This window comes from Pleuronectes platessa, chromosome 12, assembly GCF_947347685.1.
Source record: "Pleuronectes platessa chromosome 12, fPlePla1.1, whole genome shotgun sequence".
NCBI classification, from domain to species: Eukaryota; Metazoa; Chordata; class Actinopteri; order Pleuronectiformes; family Pleuronectidae; genus Pleuronectes; species Pleuronectes platessa.
Genome location: NC_070637.1, coordinates 10,868,669 through 10,885,262, shown reverse-complemented (window position 1 = coordinate 10,885,262; position 16,594 = coordinate 10,868,669). Strand labels below are relative to the sequence as shown.

Genomic DNA, 16,594 nt, shown 5'->3' with positions numbered 1-16,594 from the left:
CGGGTGCAGTTGAACCATTATTCCGGCAGCGACCAAATAATACATTCCTATTCAAATTCCTACAAATGCAAACGTTGAATGCAATCGCTTCACATCAGTCCCTTTTTGTCCGAGCTTACAGGAAATAATTAAACTGGAAGGATGTCCTGTGTTGGGAGTCCTGAATGAATGGACGTAAACCGCGGCCCTCGCCCCGCTCTGCTTTCTTTCTTCATCTCTGTATCACTCTCCATCACACATTAATACACATTAGCCCCCCTAACATAGCTCACAGAGAGAGAGAGAGCGAGAGCATGTGTGCGACTGACTCACTGCTGTTTGTTGTGCTGTTTCTGGCTGGAGCTGCAGCTCATGTTTAGTAAGCTCACTCTCATTATATCAGACCCTGGGGAGAGAAAGGACCTCTCTCTCCATACTATCAAAGCCACGGCGCTGCCTTGGAGGACATGCTTCAGTATGAACAGAGGCTCTCGATACACACAAAAAGTAGCATGCTCAGCCCCCATCACCTCTCACAGTGGGGAGCTGCCAACGTTCCGGGTTTTGATCAAGCTTCGCCGTATTGGCTGTGGGTGACAGATACACAAGACTGTGGTTGGGGGAATAAATAGCTTGATTTGCATAATGCATCACCAACAAATTCAGTTTTCACCGGGCGTGAAAGAACTACTTTTTGCCTCGGTGCGGCATTCAGACGCCGCCTGGGATCGTATTTCATAGGACAAACACACAATTATGTAAACAGGGTGTTTACCTCAATACAACTGGAAGATAATATAATTTACGGTTGGTGTGTGTCCAATACTCTGTCACTAAGTTGTCTGGTTTTTTTGGGGTGGGGGGTTGAGTAGGCTCCCAAGCAGCCATTGTCCTCCAGTAGCGTATTTTCTTCTGCGTTTCAGCAATCATAATTCACCTGATACTCGGAGCGCTTACCTCCCGAAATCCCGGCCGTATTGATCCATCTGGAGCCGAGCAACATCGCCATAAACAGGCTAATCTAACATAAAAGCTGGCCCCTCCAATTCTCTAGCCTGTTGAAACGATTCAGTTCTGCCTGGTAGCATTGAATAAATAAATAGAAAAAATGAAACGCACGATCCCGGGCTCGATCCCGCGGCGCATCCCGGTCCGCAGGTGACTGGAGGCAGCAGCTTTGAGACAGGAGATTATTTTGGAATAATATCCTTCACATGTCGGAGGTCTTCTTTGGCGGTGCAGGTTTGAGAACGGGGGATGACAGGGGAGGGGGGGGTCGCTGTAATCAGTCAGACTCGTGTCTTCTCTCTGTCTCCACCTGCACCTTGGATTTGAACCCTGTGACCTTTTTGCTATTCTCACATGTGATTAATGGCCGCTCTGGCTGTCCCCTAATCACCTGTGTGATAATTATCAAGGGAATGACTCTGTCGTCTGAATTCTAGTCAGGCCACACTTGCCACTTAACTCTGCTCCCCCCCCATCCTACCCTTTCCCATTCTCCTCTCACCCCCTGCCTTCTTCCTGCCGCACTGGCTGCCAGTCGGCTCAGGTTAGTGCCATAAGAGTAGTGGGGGGGCTCCGACATACCTTCCTTCTTCTGTCTGGATTACAGCAATTCATTTTAACCTTGAGCAGCCCGAGCCAGATGCTCTCGTAACGGTTAATGGGCTGGGTTTACACCTAGAACGCCCCAGTACAGTGTGAAAGATAACCTGTACTTTTATCACCGCTGCACAGTTTGCAGATACATGTAAACCTTTAGAGGAAACATATGGTTTAAGGGGAAGTAAGGGGAAAGGGCCTCGAGATTTCCTGTGAGATTTGTTGAATTAAAAAACATATTTTTAAATTATTTTCTTTGATGAATTCTTTAAACCCACAGCTGTGTTTCCCTCCTCTTTTTTCTTGGCCATTATTAATTCATTGACATTTTGCTCAGATGGAAATTATCCGGATGTTGAGGAGTGGATCTGTGATTGCCTGCAGTGATCAGACCGATTTTTAATATGGTTAAAAACAGAACGTGGATCCTCTCACCATTTCATTCCCCCCTTGTTCTTGTGAGCTGTGCTGGTGGAATTTGGTGAATTTCTATTCCCTTTAATTCAACCCTGCACCACACAAGGCAGTCAGTGATGTGAGTGTAAAGAATGTAAACCACAGAGTAAGGAAACTGTACCATCCCCTCTAAGATGCCTCAACCTCTTGGTTCCGTTCACACACTCATCTGCACTTCGATCAATCTCAGAGGACATTAGGAATGATGATCAGTGGTAATCCACAGTCCTCCCTCAAGTCAGACTGAATCTTTTCATCCTTAATTCTTATTGAACACTAATTAAATCCTCAATGAGACTTTCCTGTGTAATATTTCCCCGGTCTGAGTCAGAATCCACCATATCCATTTCCCCCCTTTTCCCTCCTCATGTTTATTCCAAGGTTTCTATACTGTAGAAAGAATCCATTTACATTTAAGATTAGTTATGAATATAACAGCTGTAAGACTGTAAACAGTTGGATAGGAATTAGTTTGAGAGGTAAAATCCAACAGGAAGCATTATATTATTATATTATTAATTCATTATATTTATCCACTCCTTTCATTATTTTGTTGAATTCCTTTATCTGTAATGCAGAAACGTTTGTTTCCTTATGTTTGACAAAGTAATTCTAATTACTTAACTAACCATGCATTTTTGCCCTGTAGGATTCAGTTGCATTCCATCACCGCCATTAAAAAAATAGTTTTCCCTCAATAATTGTCATCTCTCACTAGGTATATAGCCTCATCACATATTTAGTCAATGATAGATTGATATCTTAAAGTGTTTTAGAAGAATAATACTGCTTTGTGATAAAAGGTTACACATATGATGAATGAAATCTAAATATTATAGCAACAGTATTTCTTGTGGGGTTACACAGCTCAATGAAGAGCAGAGCAACTCCCGCCTCGGCTCTGGCAGGGAGCTTCTGCCGGCACCCCTCCTCTCTGAACTCACCGTGACCAAAACCAAAACAATTTCAGGTCGGGCAGACGTGTGTAGGAATTGTTCTGAAGGAACAAATTGAGGGAAAGTGTCTCCTCCTTTTACATTTCACAGTATCTGAACTCTCCCTGAATTGTAATTTTTCCCGCTATAGATCAGTTACATTTGCAAAATGAAAACATGTGTCTGTGTCTGTGGAAAACCGGCCTGCCTCTAACTCCTGGCATATTCTAGTCCCTCGCTGCCTCCGGTGCAATTAATGATCTTGCTTAAAACATTAGCGCCAGAATCATGAAAAATGGCGCTGTAGCAACAAGTCCCCCAACATACTGAGTTCAATTCATCAAGGGCTTCATGCTCATTGGCAATGTCAAACTTGTTTTCAGCTTAATTGAGTGCCTCTGTAATCAAGTACCTGCCATAAACTCTCAAGAGTGATTATGTTGTTGAACATACAGTTCATGAAGAGACATGAGATTCAGTAAATGACTCATCCTGCTCACGAGTTTTGCAGCATATCCGCCGCTGAGATAAGGTAAAACTTAAAAAAATCAATGAAGTTCCTTCTTTAATTCATTGTTTTGTCCGTTTTTTGGGCAATTGTGTCTGTGACTGGAATTTTTAACTGTGGCTGCAACACAAGTGCACAACTTGTAAGTGGTGTCTGTGGGACAAAGATATGAAATTCTCTTTTTTTTCCGTCTTCTTCTTATCAGCAGTCAGTCAGCCAGTCAAACAGCCAGTGTGGTATTTTGGGAAATCACCACTTTAGTTATTTTTTAGACATTTGGGATCCTAATATCGTTCTTTCTCTATCTCCTGAAACTGGACGGTCATGTCTAGGAGCCATTCTTTATGACTGCAGTCTGCAAAAACTCAAGGTTGTTTCAACGATTCAATTGTTTGCTAAGCTGTTTATCATAGAAGGGATTGCACATCCAGAAGCCGTCCTTTGAAGCAGTAGCCTATAAAAAAATTGTATTAGGGAGCGCGGGGGAAGTATGGGGTTGTATAGTTCAGGGAGATGCAAATAGAGTTAGTTTTGGAAGACAAAAATCATGTTGTAGAAGTTGCATCGAGACAGCAATCATCAATCAACAGGCAGGTCTCCTTGGCTCTGTAAATCACTGCGGTGCTGAAGGGCATCATCTGTCCCCATCATCTAATTTCACTGTGTGTAGCACCGTGCTTTACAGATGGTGTACACAACCAATATGTACCACTTGTATTGTTCTTTTATTTGCATCATCAACAATCATACACATTCGTTGGTCTCCCAGCACTGTAGCACGTAAACACAGGACATGAACACTCAGGTTGCCCGTCTATTGTCATCAGCCAACGTTGAATCAAAAAGGAATTAGAAAATAACAGGGAAATCAAAAATAGATCCAATGACAAACCAACATCAGTGCAATTCTGTAGCATGTGCAGTACGCTTCTGTAAATACTGACACGGTATGATCCCATCGGGAGGGAGTGCTCAGCAGTTCGGAGTGCACAGGGTTTTTTCAGCAGAGTCAGAAATGTTCATTAGATAAAAAGCCTCTAACATTAAATCAATCCTTGATCTTTTTGCTGTAAACAAAACCAAGGCCCAATGTCAATTAGTAGCACGCGTCAGATGAAACGGCGCGGATCCGCCCGTGCTGTAAATACTGCAATGCAGACAGACGCCAGAAAACCAAAGGAGTCTCTCGCTCCACCATCATAGTGGTGGATGGTCACTTTGAGTTCATTTTATTTCCATTAACATAATAAAACTGAGCTAACTGATACCTCACTGGAGTGACTGAGATGAGTGTAGTGCAGAGCAACATGCTACAGAGACATCCTGTAGGGGTTGTGTGTCTCATTATATATAGTGCTCCCTATTCTAAGACCCCTCAAGCCCTCTCTAAGTGTCCTGTTACTAGATTCAAAGTATCAAAAAGCTGCAGATTCAATTGAAACCACTCAAATACAGATGTCTAATGGGTATTGCACACTACAACAGGACAAACAGGTTTTCTGACTGTAATCATGGCTTGAAATGTTGCTTTGAGTATCATACAGCCACTTTTGACTTCTATTGTTTTATACTGATGGACCAGACTGAGTCATGACAGGAAATGCTCATTGAAGATTATAGAATGTGAAGTATTGCTGCTCTATATGTGCATTCTATGCAAGCATAGACATAATAAACATACTGTAGCATATTCATCATAAAAGATATCTTTGTGGTCAGCGTTGGCCTCAGTTGTGGCATCATATACATTTCAGAATTTACATATATTCATATGTACATGCACGTCTAGTGCAAGATATTTTTTCATCATTTAGAACTTTTGTTCATCTGGCAATTCCACATCTCGAAAAAGACCTGGTCTTACTCCAGTGGGCCATTTACAAAATCCAAAACAAAACAAAGACCCTTTCACACGTCTCAAATCAGTTTCAGTTTTTTTAAGCACAGTAGTGACCAAAAATAAATAACAGAAAGCGACGCTTCACAAAGTGATCGTTTTCAATTTTCCATAAGTGCATTGAAAATCAGTCATACATGTGCACAGGTCTTGTCAAGCATAGAAGATGAGCTCAGGAATCTGTCCCCCCTGCACCCCTGTGCCGTTAGTACTGTCGGAGGAGCACTGGAACTGATATGTCACTTTCCCACACTGCACCTCTGTCATCCCCTCCTGTCCAAAGTAGCTCAGCTCGTTTCCATCCAGAACCACACTGGCAGTGTAGAATGTGTCGGGTTCGATCTGGACGGGATACTCAAACCACACCGGGAAGGTGTTGCTGGAACCATCGGAGAAGTACTTGCTGAGGTTTTGTCCCAACAGTACCCCTTGACGTTTCAGCTCGATTTTGGCACTGTACTCTGCTGAGCCACAGCTAGATCCGTAAAGTCCGAACCCGGCAATGAAAACTCTTTTATCCACTGCAAACTGTATACTGTCACAGCGGCCCCGATATCGCCACTGATTGCTCCTATAGGCACAGGACTGGAATCTGTGGCAGCGCTGGGGTGTCAGTCCCGTCCTGGCCTCACTGACAAACTGCATCTCAGGTTTCTTGGCCGCAGTGTACCACAAGAAGATGTCGTTAGTCTCGTTAAGCGTCAACACGCCCGACTGGGCTGCTCCATTGGCAAAATCATCCAAATCCATTGTAGGTATACGTATCAGGAACATGGCCTTGCCCAAAACCTTGCGCTTGTTGTCTGTTGAAGAAGTGAGTTCCTGTCTCTGGCACTCAGCTTCGGCCCAGCTGAGCGCCGCCTCGAATACCACTATCTCTTTAGCGTTCAGCGTCTCTCGCTGTAGGATACTCTCCAGGGTCTGGGCGTCGATGTCACAGAAGCCCTCCGAGCGTAACGCCAGCTCTGCCTGGGTATCAATCACCTCCCAGCAGCGCTGTGTCAGCTCCGGCTCCTCGAACAGGCAGCTCTGGGAGAGTAGCACGCATGCATTCTTGGCACTCAGGCTGGTCTCCAGGAAGTTGACGCAGGCACGTGCCAGGTGAGGGACAATGTACTTCTTGGCAGCATAGAGAGTGGCCAACACTGTGTCGGCGCTCAGGTCAATCTCATCACAGTAAATGTACCTGTTGACGTAAACATTTTAGTTTCTTAGTTTTATTGACAGCAGTTTTAAACGCCAAAGAGCATGAAGCAAAAACATCATATGCAGAGCGATATAGTGTGAGCACGTTGGCTGACATGTCTTTTTATAATATGGATATGAAACTGAAATAACGGACCAAATTACAGGATTTGGTCAGAACCAAGTTGAAGACAAATAGTTTGTTGTATACAAAGTGAAATCACTGCAAATCAAAGCAGCCAAACAAAATGGTGCTCCACCTACACACTCGTCTAGCACCTATCTAGCTTATCTGCAAGGACGCAGAGAAACATTAGTTAAGAAAGAGATGATGAACAGCAAGTAGGAGGTGGAGAACAATATGGACTATTCAGTATGAAAAGTTAAATGTATAATGGAATGAAAATAGACAGAAAGAGATTCTATCTCTGAGTAACAGGAATAAACTATATGGCAAGGTAGGTAAGGACTTAACCAAAACATGTTAGAGATAGATTTGGACCGGTTTTATCAAAGCTTGTTTTCACTAACATGGAAGTTTAAGAGCATTAATGTCAAAAAAAAAAAAAAAAAAAAAACCTTTTGAAGAAAGCACTGTAACATCACAAGAACAGGGTCAGCCAAAGAGCTAAGACAGACGAATCCTTACTTCAGCATTGCCAGAAATGCTGCTGGTTCCACATCTGGAATATGGATTGCATCCGTGTTTTCAGCCAATTCACCATAAAACATGGCATGGAACACTGAGCTGCCCACAGCCAAAACGTACTGTTGGAAGAAGAAGAGAAAGCAAACTGTCAGAGGGAAAAGGGGAAAAACAAAATATGCCAATATTTGCATGGAAACCATGCGAAATGTGGGCAATTTCAAGAAAAGCATTTGTAGCTTGAAATAGGTACTAAATCCAAATAGTTCACATGAAGCTCTTTCTCTTAACATATAAAGCACAAATATCTTCATGAATATTGAACAACCGTTCAATTCTAATCACTTGAAGGATTGACCCTGTTAAGTCTCCACATAATGAGCAGTGCTCTGTCAGTTACCATTTCGCCTGAGGAGCAGGAGGAGGCGGATTTCTAATGAAAAAATATTGCCTCTGATAAAAAAAAAGGGGGGAAGAAAGCTCAGTATCTTAATAACACAACCGAAACCGAGTCCAACAAAAGTTCAATTTACAGAAATTAATGACGATTCTGAATTCATGATGAAATCAGATGCAACATAAAGACCTTAATTATTTCAGTATTAAGCCCTGTATACAAGACTGTGATTCCTGTAATTGTACTCATTTCGTGTTTTAGGTCTTTGTGCGCATGTCTGGTTTATGTGTGTGCGTGTGTGTGTGTGTGTGTGTGTGTGTGTGTATGCCCTTACGAGTGTGCATGTGCATGTGTAGGTGGGTGTGTGGGTGGTAAATATTTTCTCAAAAAGGCACACAGACTTTCTCTGATTGCATTGCAGTGAATCCATTCTCAAGCTTTCTAGTCTGAAAACAATGCAGTTGCTGTTGTTACTCACTGAAATTCACGTTTCTTTTCTTTTCTGAATGACAGTTCCTCTTTTATTTGGGATTAAGAGACTAGTATATAAATGAGACATATTTGAATAAGATTAGTCCCACCGCTTGACCCTTTGTGTTTTACAGATGGATACACACAGTATATCGCTGGTTTAAGCTGCTGGCTGCATCCTCCCTTTTGGAAGGATATACTGCAACTTTGTTATCTGACTTCCTGCCAAGTGGACACAAGAAAGATTGCGGCGCCGGATGCCATTATATCCCATTGGCATAATGTCTCAGCATAAAGTGCAGTGGAGTCATCCAGAATGACCTTCCATAACAGCATTGTATAAATGCACTGCAGCTTCCAATCACAGACAATAAATTTGGATCCCATATAAAGAACAAAAAAGAGGATGAGCCATACAGTGCAGATTTTGGAATGGCCAAATTCAAGGCTACCAAATCAACTATCGGGTTTAACGTGAATGTTATGATCATATTCAATTAGGGAAGACATCACATCGCAACAATAAACCGTGATCAATCATTAATGTGATCATCTTGAAAGAGTTATGAGGTCGGAGGATGGACTAGACAAAGAGACAAAGGAGTGTATAAGAGAGTATCGACCTGGGAGTATGGGCCCAATCGTGATAACCAAAGATTTTAATTGTAGACTTCATTTCAAAATGCACAATCTAATCAAGCAGATGAGTACCACAATATTTCAAGAGTTTGAAATGCAGCCCTGAGTCAACCCACTGCTCTATAGCTTATTAATTTGAATGGGTTCGGTTGGATGTGTTTAAAAGTTGAGTAATTGCAGTGCGGTTTTTAAAAAGCTGAGCTAAAGCCCAGACAAAGGCGATCCATTCTGTGAGCTGACTGCTGAAGAGGATATCCCTTCCTCCTTCGCTCACTCGCTGCCTCTATCTGTCAGCCTCATTTACATAAATAATTGAGGACTGTCTCGAAAAGACACATGGTGCGGAAGTGAGAGCGGAGCACAAAGGATTTCAGTTCCATGACTGCCGGCAGTGAGTTAGATTCTATTTACTTTGTGCTGATATGATAGGAGCAGGGTGTAGTAGAGGGGGGGGGGTTGCTGTTAATGAACATGCATATCCTCCCTTCTATACCCTGATTTTTACAGGTGCATGGAAATCTTACCCTGTGTCCTGGCAGCCGCTGGGTTCTTCCAGGCTGACCCACCACAAAGTGAACATCTGCCATCAGCTCATTGTTGAACATTACTGAATTTCTACAGAGGGAGAAAACAGAAAAAAATACATATCATTGTGTACATTTACTTCAGACGAGAAAAAGACAACAGGCAGAAAGCATATCTTGAAGATACTGTGGTGAGATTAAAGCAGGATCAAAGCCCACAAACACATTTTATGTTGTTTGTGCAAAAACATACGTATTATTTTTCCTGCTTTTCTGAAGACAAGAGTTTCATGATTGTTTTGAAGTGTCCTAAAGACCAAAGACATTTTATTGGCTCATAAATCCCACGCAGAGCACGCAGCTAAATGATTTTTCAAATCTTATCTTTTATATCTCCATACAGACAGACAAACGAGACAATGAACTGAGCGGAAAATCCCCGCTGTGAAAGAATGGGACCAACAATAAAGCTGCGTTCATATATTATTGAGTGGTGGAACATGTCACAGGGTGGGTAAACAGCCCCATGATGTTCTGGAGAGACAACAAAGCCAGGTCGGCGAGCACACATTTTGCTCTGGACAGCTGGGGTCTTTTACTGATAGGCCAAGGTAAATATTTTGCTTTTAGCACAGAGCGGCCTCCGCCTGGTGTGCACATCCAACACACCCGGTGCCTGTCCGCCCTCTGTTATGTCAGAGCAGCAACGTCTGCAGGAGCGGGAGAGGGTGTCAACAGAGATACCCCCAGCAGATTGAGGGCAGGGCAGAGGGAACACCCACCCATACTCTCCCACACACACACAAACACACACACACACACACACACACACACACACACACACACACACACACACACACACACACACACACACAGCCCTACTCTCCCACACACACAAAAACACACACACCCATACTCTCCCACACACACAAACACACACACACACACGTATACTCTCCAGCAAACACTCACCCATACTCTCCCAAAGACACACAAACCCATACTCTCCCACAGACACACACACACCAATACTCTCCCATAGACACACACACCAATACTCTCCCATAGACACACACACCCATACTCTCCCACAGACACACAAACCCATACTCTCCCACAGACACACACACACCAATACACTCCCACAGACACACACATCCATACACTGCCACAGACACACACATTCATACTCTCCCACAGACACACACACGCATACTCTCCCACAGACACACACATTCACAGACACAAAATCTCACACACATCTCAGTATACGTGTGTAACTACCTTAACTAAGTGTTTAGAGGTACATTTTCTGGATATAAAGGATGTTCTGATTCGAAAATTGCCAATTAAAATATGACTGAAGTTTTCAGATTACAATTTAAAAATCATCTCCACTGAATTATCTCTTGATGATAAAAACAATTCAGATCCACAGTAATTATTCTGTAGTGCCTGCAGAGTAATGTTTGTTGTACCTACCTTTCTCTGATAGTGGAGTAGAGTCCCTGCCAGTTACAGTTCTGTATGGTGTTGTTGTTGTTGAGGTTCTGCTGCTGGTACTGTTGCACCGTGGTGGTGGATGCCGGCTTTTTGGTGGGAAAAATGTCTGCTGCCATCTTCTTCTTCTTCTTGCTCCTCAGAGTGATTATCTCATAACAGACGGGAGGCAGCTTGGAGCCGCCGCTGGCATTCCCTTTCTTGGAGCTTTTACTTGACTTGCTTTTCACCGACTCGGGGAGCATTAAGAAGAAAGTCAGACATTTCATGTTCCTTCCCTTGGCGTCGACCATGAGTGTGTTCAACTGCCGAGCAGTGGGAGTTCACGCAGAGAAGACATTCACCAGCAGCAGGTAGGTGCGAGGGAGGACCGATGTGGGGACTCGGGAAGAGGACGGCAGAGAGTTGAGCTGAACTTGGCAGAGCCGTAGATCAGAGATCCTGTGCAAGGTTTCACCTTCCGGGAACTAACTCTCTTGTTTCGTTCCCTCTTCTGAAGGGACAGGCTCAGACTGGTGATCCGAAGGCACTTTTCCTGCTTGAAGTTTGATCTGCTGATGGAGACGCTCTCAGGGTTCCCATCCCTGCTTGTCCAGAGTGATGCGATCAGCTCTCTTCCAATCCTGTGTTCTTCTCCTTCGCCCTCTCTCTCTCTCTCTCTCTCTTTCTCTCACTCACTGCTCTGCTGAGGGTTGGCCTGACAGCCCCAGATTTAGTGCAGCTGCAGTGGTCCTCACTCGGGCAGCGCGTGTTTACTCAATTCCTTTCCCTGTGCCACTTTTGTTCTTGCTGTTCCTCTCTCAGTCCGGCTTCACGTGTGGATCTACCCTTCTCTCTCTGGCACTTGTTCTTTTTTCCTCCCTCCCTCTCCTCCATTGAGCACAGACATCTCCAGGATGCTGTTGCCGTGGATGCTGTGCTGCTCCGCTCAGCTGCTCGTTCTGCTGACTACAGAGGTTGAATGGGAGAGTGCAGAGACGCTACAGTACCCCGTCCCCCTCCTCCACCGCACAGTGCACGGCTCTCTCTGAAGCTCAGCCAATGGCAGCACGCAGCATTCACGATTGGCTAATGCAGCCTAGTGCAGCACATACTTGAATATGCAATAGTCGACGTCTCTATTAAAGTGACAGCCGTGCTCCAAAGGAATAATATATTAATCCTCAGTTTTACTACCTCTGTTTGCTTTACCTGAAACCACAGCTTTCACTTTGCACCACAGCAAACATAGACTCTGAGCGTTAAATCAAAAGGGCAATGCAAAGTCGCATGCTCTTTTTAAGGGCAGAATTTGCTTAATTCATGCATCTGCTGACGGTCATATTTTGTTTTTTTAATGAGCTTTGCACAAATGCATACAAACAGTTGAATTTGCAATTCATTGTCCTGTTCTGTTCTGATTGGACTTCTGACCTCTGGACTGTTTTGCGTTTCATGGAACCTTTTGGATGCAAGGTTTACAGCGAAAGCATGAATGTCAAACAGATAATACACCAGCAGTTCTCATATACTAGAAATCGACACTGTGGCATTTTGCAATGAGCTGATAATCTGTATCTTCAAATATTTCCGGACTGAATTAACATACATATTTTTGCATTTCAAATGAGTGAAACTGCTCTAGAATAACAAAGATGTTTTCTCAGAGCCTCGCTTTTTGAAAAGCCAACCGCTTTCACTCCCAACCGAGAATATGTGCCTGTACGAGCTTTCTTGTTAAGTCATCTCTTCAGGAGAGTACACGGGGCTATAAATGTAATGCACTCTTTGCACAATGTATAATGCATACGGTTCCTTTGCTCTCCTTGTCTAGTTGGGCCTGTGCACAGTGGGTATTCTATTTAAAGCGCTGGGATGATTTAGCGTTTTTGCTAGTAGTTTCAAATGATATTAAAATGCTGTCAGATCAGCAGTAGCTTTCTTTCTCTCATGGTGTTTTGTCGGTGTTTTCATAACTATTGCTTGAGTATACCTTGTATTAGTAGCAGTATATTCTTAGGTAGCACCATTGTTACATTCAAAAGTAATAGCAATAATAAAATTGCGCATAACATCATACTATATTTTGATATAGTGAAAAGAGAAAAAGATTTTTTAACAAAAACAGCTGAAAGAATTAAATAAATATAACCAGTGCCACAATATAGATTTTCCCATAAACCTGAATTAACTGTCTTAGTGTTGCTGCACTGAGGAGCACTGGACCACTAAGCCCCCCCATGCAGTGTGTGCCGTGGAAGAGAGAAATTTGCTATGGTAACATGGAGCCAACATTACAGGGCACCATACTCTCAAATTGCAGGCCACTAGAGATGTTACCTTGGAAACCACATCCACAAGCAGCAGCGGGATAGAAATCTAGTGTATGGTCATAAAAACGATGATACAATTAAAGAGAAGTCCTCATGTTGCTCCACACTCTTTAACAATTAATTATGAGACATTTAAATTGCTTTTACGCTGTGAATATTTTGTTATTTCAAAGCCATCCAGTTTACCAAGCACTCGGCTGAAGCTGCTGTGTTAAAAAACAACAACATTGACAACTGGTGACAGAGTACACATGTTAAACCAACAATTCTCAGATTGATCTGCCATCCTGGTCCAGCAGCCCATATGATAAATAGGATGTCATTCTATATTACCGCAAATGCCTTCCTGCTTTCTTTAATTACAGTCTCTCTCTATTTATCAGCAGAAAATGTAATCGTGTTATTCACACAATCAGAGGTAGGAGTGAGAGCAGGGGGTAATGATGGTGTTGTCACAGCGTCAACATCACCTTTGTCTCACACTTTGTAATTGCGCAGTCACACATTTCCACAGAAAAGGAAAACATTAGCATGACTGTAGTAGCACAGCAATCAGCGTTAAGGTCGACGAACACTGCTAGTTCTCAATTAATCTTTCATGATTAAATAATTTAGAAATCAGCACATATACAAGCTGATGTATGCACAAAAGTTACAGAAATATTTGGAAATGCTCATTGCAGCATTTTCAAATTTTTTATTTTTCTTAATGGGTCTGGAACCGTGAACACCCAAATAAAATATCGCATCAAATACACATGACACATTTCCCTCATAATGCTGAGCTTGTAAAAACTCCAGCCTCAGCGTGTGAACTTCAAAAGATGAAGTTATAAAGCAGCAGAGTTCCAGCTGTGCCTTTGTTGATTCCTTCTTGATGACAGTACTCAGTGCAGCCTCTTTATCTTGAAAGCAGTAACACCAGGACTCCTTCATCTCTCTAGTAGGAACTGTAGTCACAGTGAAATACATAAAAGCCATAACAGTTGATAAATAGAATTATAGCTAGGTACCTCAAATATATAAAGTTATTCTGTATCTTAAGGAGTCTGTTTCCTATCTTAGCTCAAGAGCACTTTGAGAGCATTATTTCTTTATTTCACGGTTTTGTAACGTTTACCTACAAAACCCTGTCCTCTCTCTCAAATATGCCCCGGCTTGCGTGCAGAGTTACTCTGTTCCTGCTCAAAACTGTTGCTGCTTCAGAGTGAGTCCTGCTCCTCACGCTCCTCCAAACTCCTGCCCTGTTTCCTGAGTGGACTTATCTGAAATGACCTTGTCAGAAGTCCCAATGAAAAAGTCGCCTTTTCATGTATGTCCCAAATGGTTGGGCACTGTTAAACCAGATTCACTGGTCACTGTATCGCCCAATAAAGACTTTATGTTAATGTTGCAGTTTCTTTCATAACATTTTATTGGTCGAGTCATAAGCAGTGTGGGAGAACATACATCATAATAGTGTTGGTTTTCAAGTGTTAATCATGGTCAGTCATGTCAACACCACCGCTAGGTTTCCACTGTTTGTCAAGCTGTGACAATCTCAAGGAGCTTAATTAAGTTAATATTGTGTACAAGAAATTCCACATGGGATGTGTGTGTATACATATAGTGTTCATATCCGATTAAAAACAATATCAGAATAATACATATATATTAGTGGCTTATAGACCTGCATTACAGCAACTTGCCTGTAATCACAAAACTAAATACATTTTTAACTGGAAGAATAGTGTTGTTCGTCTTAAAAAACAAACATAATAGTGATCAGGCTCTGCCAATTTGCCATCTTCTTCAAATCGAACAGGTATCAAGATTCCAAATTCACTCTAGTGTCATGCAGATTATACGACAAGTGCACAGTAAAACAAAATGATGTTGCATCTAGCTCACAAACGTGATTTAAAATGCTACCAGTTCCTACAAAAACGAATAAAGAATAGATTTACAAATAGGGTTTCAAGCAGACATTAGGATATTAAGCACAACTGAATGAAATTACACATATTGAATAAATAGATAAGATATAACCAGACATTAGGACATAAGAATCCCACTGAATACTATAGTCAGTAGTGATGTTGTGGTGGTGAATGGCTGCATCTCCTAGTCTGAGCACAGAGATGTGGCCCTGTGCAGTGGCAGTGCTCCACTGCAGAGAGAGACACCTGCTGAGAGGCTTGGCTCAGCCCAGTGGAGCAGAGAGGAAGCCGAGAAATGAGCTGTGATGCAAGTCTGGCACACCGAGGCAGGGACAGGATCCAGCAGCTCGTCCAGCATTCACCCCGACCACGTGCCACCCACAGCCACCTGCATGCTCCTCCACCACAATTAAGGCAGGCAAGGACACCTGACAGGTGGAGGGGGCGGAGGTAAAGGTTCCTGCATAGTGATGGGCCTCTGAACTCCTGAAAAGGAGAGCTGTTAATCTGCAGGGTCCGGGAGAGAGCCGGCAGTCATGCACAAGAACAGTGTGATGTTTGTGTGTGGAACCAATGTTATTGGGTAGTGTAATTTCCCCACTAGTCTATTCAGGATCTTCTTATCCGCCGGTGATGCTGGAGCCCAGGATTCTGCCTTGTAATTTGGTATGGGCTTAGTATTCGGAGGGTTAGGATTTGGGTTAGGGTTAGCTGAGCTATGCCACTTCGGGTTGGCATCCGGGGTCGGACCAGAGACGTCTTGACTTCAAGGCCAACGCTCTGTTGGTGAGCTATGCCACACCACACCAAGTTACTAGGCAAAATCTTGGAATCATTTCAGTATTTATACACAGGGTCCAGTTTCACTGGGTTGGCATCTGGAGAAGAAGAGAAGAAGAGTAGAAGAAAAGAAGAGAAGAAGAGAAGAAGAGAAGAAGAGAAGAAGAGAAGAAGAGAAGAAGAATATGAGGAAACATCAAAGACCAAACGGAGGGGATCAAAGATAATTCAGATCATAGGCATGTGAGCTTATATAGGTTAGAGTTTAAATCTGCCACCCGCCAATAAACCTAACTAAGAACAAGTAGAAGTACATACACAGAGAGCCAATAAACCGAACAATGAAGATTTCTATAAAGTCACTAAGTTCAAGCATTCGGCATGTGCCTGAAACAGCCCATGATCCGAAACAACAGGAAGAGAGCCAGTGCAGATTGTTTGCCATGACGGTGATACTCAAGATGCTGGAAGAAAGCCACATTCTGGAGGTCTGGGGAAAGGACAAGTGTGAGGAATACTCATCACGTATGGCAGACCAGATTATGGATGGACTCTCAGGGATTGGGTCGTGGCATATGAGGTTTTACAAAGGGAGGACCTTTGCCAAAGCTTTGCTGAAATGCCTGGAGAAGAAATACCCATTTACAGGAAGGGATCGGATTTTGTCAGAGGATCCACTTTTGGAGATCCTCGTTGTTGGATATATTACAAAGCACATCGAGCACTACATTGATCATAGACGCCTGCGTGACAATATAGGGATTGCTGCAGGAATATTTGTGCTTATTTTTTTCTTGGCAGCTACATACGCTAGCATAATGTGGTTGTAAAGCCTGAGTGT

General features: G+C 43.0%; 1 protein-coding gene across 1 annotated transcript; it reads right to left on the bottom strand.

The window, feature by feature from the left end:
- Window positions 1-4,218: 4,218 nt before the first annotated feature.
- Window positions 4,219-11,682, bottom strand: btbd3b (BTB (POZ) domain containing 3b). The gene is made up of 4 exons (XM_053437063.1): window positions 10,725-11,682; window positions 9,243-9,333; window positions 7,215-7,333; window positions 4,219-6,566 (listed from the first exon to the last, which is right to left on the bottom strand). The coding sequence occupies exons 1-4, from the start codon at window positions 11,033-11,035 to the stop codon at window positions 5,534-5,536; spliced, it is 1,554 nt and encodes a 517-aa protein (XP_053293038.1). The 5' UTR covers window positions 11,036-11,682; the 3' UTR covers window positions 4,219-5,533.
- Window positions 11,683-16,594: the final 4,912 nt, after the last annotated feature.

Coding starts and splice junctions, on each gene's coding strand:
- btbd3b (XM_053437063.1), bottom strand. CDS start 11,035: ATGGTCGACGCCAAGGGAAGGAACATGAAATGTCTGACTTTCTTCTTA. Junction 7,334..9,242: donor AGCGGCTGCCAGGACACAGG/GTAAGATTTCCA, acceptor TTCTTCCAACAG/TACGTTTTGGCTGTGGGCAG. Junction 6,567..7,214: donor GCATTTCTGGCAATGCTGAA/GTAAGGATTCGT, acceptor TTACGTCAACAG/GTACATTTACTGTGATGAGA.